Source organism: Cupressus sempervirens, chromosome 1, assembly GCF_028749045.1.
Source record: "Cupressus sempervirens isolate cs-2001-9-10 chromosome 1, ASM2874904v1, whole genome shotgun sequence".
NCBI classification, from domain to species: Eukaryota; Viridiplantae; Streptophyta; class Pinopsida; order Cupressales; family Cupressaceae; genus Cupressus; species Cupressus sempervirens.
Genome location: NC_143118.1, coordinates 528,476,908 through 528,486,990, shown reverse-complemented (window position 1 = coordinate 528,486,990; position 10,083 = coordinate 528,476,908). Strand labels below are relative to the sequence as shown.

The window sequence follows — 10,083 nt, the reverse complement described above, 5'->3', positions numbered from 1 at the left end:
TGCTTCCTGCATTCTCCAAGTCTTAAGCGTCTAACTCGTTGGTGTTTGTTACTGGACTGTTGACAATATTTTGGAAACTTGATGGTATTGGTGTTTAATGTTGGCTTTCTAAGATGGTCATTTTTATTCCTTGTTTTTTTAGAGTTGAGTTGTTGCCTAGTTTTGTTTCTGATTGTGACTCTATTTCTTACTCTAGTCAGTTTTGGAAAACTTTGTGAAAGCTTTTTGGTTACTAGTTTAGAGATTTTCTATGTGCTTTAATACACATTGATAATCAGACAGATGTGGTTTATTTCTCCTTATGCTCTTCACAAAACAAAATAATTAGTGGGACAGTCTTCTCCATGTGTTACAACATAGTTACAATAGACTTGCGACTGTACCTTAAGGTAATTCTCCATTGTGGTTTGTAATTCTCCCTCCCAGCTGAAACAATACCTTCTGCACTCTGAATCTTCCTCAAGAGCCTCTGCACATTTCTAGAACAAAGCAACCATGGGCTTGGTACCTTACAGACGTATTCAACACTGCATTGGTGAACTTATATTTTCTAAGCATAGGTACACCGCTCTGTGGATGGGAGTTGGTGGAATGGGGGAACAAGTTTCTGGGACGGGGGGACAGAGGGGCCTTAATTTGGGGACAGTGGGGGGATGGTGGCAGGGGACGGGAGGGGTTGTATACACTGTACATATGGTACGTAAAATGTTGGTTATGAAAAGATGGATTGCAATATAAGATATAAAGGTGTAAAAGAGTAAATACTTGAACATTGCATTGAATTGGGACATCAAACATTGAACATAAATAGTTGAATCAGCAAATAGTCAACACGGGAGTGTTCCCCATCCTCGGCGGAGGTGGAAAAATCTTGTGGCGCTGCTGGGGATAGGGTAATGGAGTCCCCAAGTCCCCGGTGCGTCCCCATGTGCGGGACGTGGGGAAAGCGGGGGGGGGGGGGGGGGGGGGGGGATGTGTCCCGTGTTACTATCAAATTTTTAAGTTGAAGTCTTGTTTTTCAGAGGTCACAGATCCTGGTGCAATCCAAGCCTGGTTTGGTGTCTTTTTCAGTCTGGTCAGGGAGTTGTATAGAGCAGCAGAATACCTGTGGCAGTGCAGCTTCATCCCAGACAAACCCATGGGAGCCTAGGTGACCTTGTTCAGGAAAATATGTTGCTTTAATTTAAACAATGTAAGAATTAAATGTTGCTGAATCAGTCCCTGGAAACCTTTCATTCACTCTTAGGTATTAAGTTTTAACCATTGCTTCTGTTCCAAGTGGACTAGCTGGATTCATACAGCACTTGTTTTAGTTTGGTGCAGATTGATTAATGTGAAGAGCTGGAAAGTGGTAGTGGCACAAGCTGGTCATCCTATCTCGTGTGGCTATTACCATTACTGATATCAGTCAGGATCTTAGTTGCTTATATGAATATATGTGGAAGAGTATATTTCAACATTTGTTTTGAGTTTGGATGGAAACCCTTCAGAGATGCTAATGAAATTTTGTGAAGGTTCAAGTTTTAAATCGTTAGGAATTTTAATAAACAACCCATTCTATTGGTCTTATTAGATTGATGATAAGGCTTCATTTATTATTTAATAATTACTTATTTGTTGTTAAGGAAATGGTTTGCATGCTCTACTATTTAAGTATAGATGTTTTTACTAACTTTGAGCACATACATACACATATTTTTGGTATGTAGAAACGAAGAACCAAAAACCAACCCAACTCCATTCACACACACAGATGTAGGCACGAACACACGCACACGCGCACATGCACATGCACGCACAAATGCACACGCACGAACACACACACGCACAAACGCATGCAAGCACTCAAACACGAACACATGGACACACAAATATTTGGTATGGACAAACCAAGAACCAAAAACAAACCCAAATCTTTTTTTGTTTTGCTTTCCAGAATCTGCAAATCTGAACCCAAACCCTGAATGATTCAATAGTGGATTGGCCATGGCCCACAGCTGTCTTTTTATAACAGGTCCGTGAGTCATATTCTAGTTGCAGAAAACAAATGTCATAAGCATTTTCCAAGAGCATAAGTTTCTAAATGCTGGATTAGTACAAATGTCGGCATTGCATATGTTTTTTTTTTATCATCCAGCATTTAGAAACTTATGTTTCTGAACTTATTAATATCAAGTGGTGTAAATTCAATTTTTGACATATTAATTTCTTACGTTGACTCTCATATAGAACCTCTGAATTAAGTACTAATCCTTTCATTTTCTATGCATTATAGTATTAAATTTTAATTCTATTGCAGTAATTTCTTTGATGCTCTTCAACTTTACAATTGATATATTGCTTTATTTTTTAAGCACATCATATACATTCCCTTTACCTTCGCAAGTATAAAAAGTGATTGTTATCATATCTTTTTGGTTCCCTTACTATGTTCATTTCACAGAAGCCCCAACACAGACCAGTGAAACAACCACGAGCAGGATATTGCACTCGATGCATTTTTTCTATTTTAGTCTTGCTATCATTGTTAGGTTCAAATTTCTTGTCAACTGATAGACTCATTTGAAAATATTGGCATGCACAGTTAGTAACTTAAATTTGGGTTACAACTTAAGCATGCTCCTCTCTCTCTCTCTCTCTCACACACACACACGCACACGCACGCACACGCACATGCACATGCACATGCACAAACTCGATGCATTTCTTCTATTTAAGTCTTGCTATCATTATTAGGTTCAAATTTCTTGTCAACTGGTAGGCTCATTTGAAAATATTGGCATGCACTGTTAGTAACTTAAATTTAGGTTACAACTTAAGGAAGCCTGTCTCTCTCTCTCTCTCACACACACACACACGTGCGCACATGCACACACACACACACACAATGCCTAAGTTTCATTATAAAAGATTTCATGTTGGCAATGAAAGAATGTGTAATTTGATGAAATGGGGATGCATCTTTCTTGATTTCATATGAACACAAAATTAATATTTTGTTCTGTAATTGTGTTGCGTGAAAAATAATTTATTTTGTGAGTAAGGTTTGAGCGATGACATTGTTTCTTGGAAAACACAGGAAGTTAATAATGAGAGAAATGGTGATCCAAACTCAAAGCTAGCACAGTTAGAGTTGGTTCCACCAACTCCTGCATTGAAGCTTCCCCAGTTGTTTTCTTTATCTCCGAATCCTCCATCAAAATCCAGTTACCTGCAGAAGCAGCAAGTGACGACATCTCAGATTAACAATTTAGAAATTCTTCCTGAATATGACAAATTGAATGGACTTTCTCCTTTGCCAAATCTTAGAAATGATGAAATCCAAGGTATATGGATGTTAAGAATTTAATGTTTATGTGCATAATTCAAGCTTTTCAATTTTCTTGAAGACTTGCTTGCCATCATTTATTTTCTTTGATTTGTCAAGTTTGAGACTGTCTGTCCTGATACTTGCTGACAAATCTTTACAGATATTCAGAAATGTCAACACTCTTTTTTAAGGCAATCAGTGCGAGAAGCTGCACTTTCAAAACCAGCAGTTAATTTGGATCTTTTGAGGGAAAGTGTTGACCAAAACATGGAACATTATTTTATACCACTTTCCTCAACGAGTAGCTTTTCCAAGGGTGGTGATGATATGAATCCAATGCGATTACCCCCAAAATTACGGGTCTTCAGGTCTTTAGAAGATAGTTACAAACTTAATAATCATTCTGCTGCAGACAAGGATAAAATTGGCAAGCGACTTGACAGGGGTTCTGCTCGTCATAATTTGCACATCTCAAAAGAACATGTATCAAATGGGCATTTATCTATCAACCATTCAGATTTAGTTGGTTCTGATGTACAGGAAGAATACTTATCAGAATTTGAAACTGACAAAACTGGCAGTGATTTGGTTCAACCCCTCTCTCCACCCTTACTTATGGAGCTTTCCTCGTTTCCAGAGGCATATGATGATTTATTAGGTGCAATTTATGTAGTTAATATACTTTGTTAAATTCCATGATATTTTGGTGAATGTGGTTCATAACATGATAGAGATAAAGAAAAACCTTTGTGTAGCTTCCATCATCTGTTGTGCATGACTACCATTTGCAGGGGTATGGTTTGAATTTTGTATATCACAGCTAATTATTTGCAGGTCGAAGTTTTGTTTTAAGTTTGCATATCATGTTTTTCGTGAAATTTGTTAGTGCCTTTGTGTAAATTAGTTATTATTTCTCAATGTTTGCACGATGCAAGTCACAAACATATTTGGTGAAATAAATCACATATTATTTTGTAATCAGTGATAATGATTATGTTTTTAATTTTACCTGATATAGTTTGCCATTATATATGCAGCACCAATGTCTGAGGGTGATGCTGCTTTGATGGAATGTTCAATGCAAACCATGCGTACTTGACAAGGCCTAAAAATATAGTTTTTTTTCCTCAATTCAAAATCATTTTTAAGCTCATTGGAAGAGATCCGTATTACATGGATATGTATTTTATGACACAGCTCTGATCTAGGTTGTCTTGCCCAACGATGACCTTTCTTGCCAAATCTGTAAGTAATTTATTTTTCATTGCCTTCAATGGTAAATGTCTATTAAAAAGTTTTTAGGTATTAAGATGAATTTCAATTTGTTAAAAATATATTCCCTTACTGCCATTGTTTAAGTAAACAATAATTCAATCTTGATTAAGGATGAGCTTGGTTGTTGAGATTTCATTCAAGGATCATTTCATTGTGTTAGAATTCAAGAAGTGTTGGATTTTTCCATTTATGATTAGGTATATAGAAAAGGAGAAGCATTTCCATCCCTGCTTATATGATCAAGAAGTTGAAAATTAATGATTTTTGATAAACAAGAAGTTTACGAGGAAAAATGATAACTCTAGTCCTTATTTAGTTTGTACATTTAGCAGTTTCCTTTTCTGATATGCCAGTAAATATTCATAACTGGATTTTACGTAAGCGCAAGTGAGTTGTCTACGTTGCTTTTTCGGGTGCAGATGCAAATCCGGGTGCACAAATTTTTTTTTTTGGATTTTGGATGCGTTTAAACTTTATATATATGCAAATAAATGCAAGAAATATACAAAATTACTCATTTGATGATATAATATGATACTTAATCATTGATTTAGATAAATCTTAAATGCCATATGATAGTTTATAAATACTCATTGAAATAACTAATAAGCTATATCGTATATGACGATTCCAATGCAAATCAAAAAAGCATTACAATTACAAAATCAAATTTTAGTTGAAAAAGGTAAAATTAAAAAAAGATACTTTGCATTTGTTTTATTGTGTTTGTAAGTTGAAAAAATGTCAGTTTTGACATTTTCTAGCAAACTAGGGCCTGGATGCTCGGTTATGTATCATTGTGAGCTCAGATGTAATGTCCCCTTTTTCTGGGACATTATAATTCTTTGTGGTCAACTCACTTCGCCTAGGTTTCAGGGGCGAAAAGGTTATGTATGGGGTTCAATTCGAGATTTGGCCTAGACATTTCCAGTTCCAGACCCATTGGAGCAGTTTTGGCAGGTTGTCCAGATACTTACTATTTTTAGTAAGTAATCAGAGCTCAGTATTTTCAGTACTTCAGTGTTGGGTTGGAAGCCTCTCGTCGAGAGCTTTCCAACGCGCTATAGCACGAGCTTATCCGAGTTCGTTTGGTCTGTTATTTTAATGCTTGACGATTTTATGGTTTACTGGCTTAAGTGACTTTAAAGGTTTATTTAATTTGTCACTTTATTTTAAAAAGGTACTATGTTCACTTAAGTGACTAAAGGACAAAAAGTTGCTTTATCCCACATTGCTTGAATGAGCGTGCATCTCATGGGGAAAAGTAATAAAGGTACTACAAGCTCCACTTGAGAGGATATATGAAGATTATAATATTGAAAACAAATATTAATTTGGGAGCTGGAAACACTTGCTGGTTATTCTTTTGAGGATGCAAACCCTTGAAGAAACTTTGAAGGTTGGACGCAAACCTAGCCTTCTTTCAGGTTCTATCTATATTGCCAATCTGATTGTTATTTCTGTTTGTAAGATTGGATATTCTGAATTGTTGCACATTATTGTATTGCTGTTGTATAATACAGTAACGCATTTTGGGTTATTTGTATTAATCTGCTGGTTTATATATAAGTTTCTGGATATTGGAGGAAATAAACACATTTTTCTGGGTTTTCTCATTTGTATATCTGCTGGTTATATATACTGGTTTAAGTTCTGAAATTTGTATCAAATACTGGATTACTGTTCGGATTTAAAATTTGTAAGTTTTAATCGAGGGTTTTAGTGAATATCCGGAAAGGGATATTACATCAGATGCCCTGTGATGTGCTTCCTGGGCACATCAGCATCCGCATCCCAATCTGCCTCCAGGCCTGCTAGGAGAGAATCAATAACTAAGCTTATTGTGCTGTCAGTGGTAGAGATAGTAAGAGATTTCTTTTAAGTTCTTTTTTTTTTCCAAAAGGTTTCTAGGGCAGTCTTAACCAAGAATGCATTTTGGACATAATTTGACCCGTTCTTGAAACTCAAAAACTTTTGGAAAACTTGGAGAAGTTTGGAAACTTGGCCCCTAGTGGTCCCATTAATGTTTGAGTTTTCATATTTTGTTGACTAACTCTCTCATACGAACTCTCAATTTAAATTATCTAACACAAACACTATATTTTAGGCTTCTACAATGCACACTTTAGCCATGTATTCATATGAATAATTAAAATTTCTATGTATAATTAATATTTACCCAATATATTTAAAAGTTTCGTTATATTTATATAGTCATCCCCTGCTCCAGGAAAGAAAAATCCATTCCAGAAGTTTGTTTGCCCCCCTGTCCTGAAAACCTTGGGTAACTTAGTTCTAGGGTGAAAATTCTTGCTATGCTGAATGTTCCATTTTTCTTTCTTGCCACATTTGTAATTCTTTACATTGCTTCTTTTGGCAATGTGGCATAGGTTTATTGATATTATTAATCTTCATTTTATTATCAGATTAGGTTTTGTCTAGTGCTTGTAGGGCAAGACTATTTTTTCTCTGTGATTCCCATTTCTAGGATAACTCTATACAGGTGAATATGGTGTGTGAAGGAAAACCATATGCAACTCAATGTAGATGTTTTATTTATGCTAGGAAATAAACCCTTATGTATAATAGAAAAAGAATGGGCAAAGAAGTTTAAGAGTTTAATCAAGTTGTGCCTTTTGATTTTTTGGTTAAATATTTCTACATCAAAATCCCCATGAAATTAACTTTTTCTTTGGAAGAAGTCAAAATCTTTTAGGATGAGTAGTAGTGACTCTGTGAAGGTAAGGGTATCTTGGCTCTATGATAACCTTTTATTGAAGGACTTTGCAAAGGTGAAGTTTGTGCGTAAAGGAAAATGATGTTCTTTTAAAGGTTGAAGATAGAAAAAATTGCTAGTTAGTTTTTCTTGTTGGCAAATATTACCGATTTGTGTTAGGAAATAAGCCTATGTACAACATAAAAGATTGGACAAAGATTGTTGGAGAAGTAGTGTTTAATCTAGCTGTGCCAAAATTTTGGTTGAATGTTTCTATGTCAGTCCAGAGGAAATAAATGTTTTCTTTGAAAGAATTCAAATCCTTGGCTGAATGATGGGAACAATACTATGTTCCCCCGAGTTTTCAGGATGGGGATGGTAGGGGACAATGAGACGGGTTTTCGGGACGACAATTTCTTCGCCAATTTTGGGGACATGGGGGGGACGGAAAATGGGGACGGCTATATAAATATAGGGAGATTTTAAAAAATACACTTTAATTTGCAAATATACATGTCATTCATATGAAACTTAGCACAAAGTATGCTATTTAAACATTATAGAACCTTAGCATACACCATTTGAATGCGATCTAGCAAATAATAATCAATTCAGTACTCAATATATATTAAAATTTAACTCTAGTATATTATGCATTCATACAACAGTTTGAATTGTCAATATGCATATCAATATGTGAACAAAAATATAAGTTTAGCATTGAAAAATGTCATAGAAATCTGAAATTCATCTTAAAAACAAGTTTGATCCTAAGACTTGTTCCCCATTGTCAGTCCTCACAATGCATGTTTGGGGTAATATTCAGCAAATTGTGCATTGATTTCTAAGTTTTTGACATGTTGCAGGTCTGTCCTTAGAAAAATCAGATGTGATCTGATTGGGAGAAAAATGCAGGGTTAAGATTATATTGGAGAAAAATGAAGGTTTATGTTTTGGTAAGGGGGTCTGATCTTGTGCATTTGGGAGTTCACATAAGTCAATTTAATCATGATCTTGATGTCCAAACAGTTTGGTTGCTCCTATTTGCAGACCATGTCTTTAGACTTTGCCTTCAGACATTTGTCCTCGGAAAATTTCTCAGACTTTGACTTCAAAATTCTGAATCTGTTAAGGCTGTAGCAGAAAAGGGACTATTTTGTGCTCTAAAATTAGGTTTCAACATATATATATTTTATTTTGGGGACAGTCGGCCGTCTCTAGTACGGTGAAGGGACATCCCTAGCCGTACCGAGGATGACCAACCGGCCCCCACTTTTCCTTGTGAGATCCTCCCATTTCTAGGACGTCTCTCTCATTTTTTGGGATGTTGGGGACAGTTGGGGGACGTCTCATACCTGTCTTCCCGTTCCGTGGACATTCCTATTTCCAAAACTTTGTGTTTTTGGGTGGGGGTGCGTCCCCAAGGATCATAGCAATACTATGATCGAGCATCTGAATTCTTGTAACTGTAGTTTGAAAATTGAATGAGTTTTTCCTAAACTAGCAAGATTTTTGAAGACCGAGTAACTTGTGATTGTCTCACATGCTTAAATCTTAAAAATTAAAAGTTAGCAAGTTTTTGCTTGCAAATTGCTTGGACTTGACGAGATCTCTTACAACTCTACCAAAAAATTAGAAGCTTGTTAATTGTTACATCCCAATTTTTGCCTTAAATTCTCTTTAGTTAAAAATAGCCGTTGTGTTCATGTGAAATGAATATAGTTTTAAGCCATTGTGTTCATGTGAAATGAATATAGCTTTTAGCCGTTGTGTTCATGTGAAATGAATATAGTTTTTAGCCATTGTGTTCATGTGAAACGAATATAGTTTTTAATTGTTGTTCAATCAATTATTATTTATGATGAAATTCCTAACGATATTATTTAAGCAAATTATGAATTATGAAATTGATGTTTTTGGCGAGAATGATTGTTTTGAAGGTTGCAGGATAAAGACTCGAGAAGGAGGGGAAGCATTACGAAATGAGGTCATACGGAAATGGGATGAACATATGACCTAGTTATCAGGAATATCAGGTTTGATCAAAAGACGCCATGGCAAGATTGTTAAAGCTTGACAACAAAGTTCAAAGTAGAAAGTTACATGAGCTAAAAATAATATAAGATTGTAATATTAATTAAAAAAAAAAATCTTACTTTTAATTATTAAATAATAATATCATTTAATATTATATCATTATTTTGATTAAAATCACAATTAAATATTGCAAAGTGGCACTATTATATTAGGATCTATAATAAAATAATGTCACTTTGTATATACTTAATTATAGACGCCATGGCAAGATTGTTAAAGCTTGACAACAAAGTTCAAAGTAGAAAGTTACATGAGCTAAAAATAATATAAGATTGTAATATTAATTAAAAAAAAAAATCTTACTTTTAATTATTAAATAATAATATCATTTAATATTATATCATTATTTTGATTAAAATCACAATTAAATATTGCAAAGTGGCACTATTATATTAGGATCTATAATAAAATAATGTCACTTTGTATATACTTAATTATAAACTAACTAAAATAATAATATAACATTAAATTATATTAATAAAACTTTTCACCCCTTGTTCCAACATTTCATATTTTCCAATTGATGGGAATTTCAATCACATTTCAATATTGTAACGGCAGAAGATGGAAAGCCGATCAATATCTTTTATATACTGCCTTGTCGTTTTCGAAAGGAGGTAACAACATTCCCGTCTGTTCATGCTTCCGCCATGGTCTCAAATATTTGTCTTCCTGTAACCCGAGT

The 10,083-nt window shown here is 34.8% G+C and overlaps 1 protein-coding gene across 1 annotated transcript in view; it reads left to right on the top strand.

The window, feature by feature from the left end:
* Window positions 1–10,083, top strand: part of AUG6 (HAUS augmin-like complex subunit) — a 114,511-nt gene that overhangs the window by 94,538 nt on the left and 9,890 nt on the right. The window contains exons 11-13 of the mRNA XM_089829739.1: window positions 3,080–3,326; window positions 3,471–3,968; window positions 4,348–4,555. Coding sequence (XP_089685865.1) covers window positions 3,080–3,326; window positions 3,471–3,968; window positions 4,348–4,409 — 807 coding nt within the window. The 3' untranslated portion in view covers window positions 4,410–4,555. The remainder of the gene's footprint in view (window positions 1–3,079; window positions 3,327–3,470; window positions 3,969–4,347; window positions 4,556–10,083) is intronic.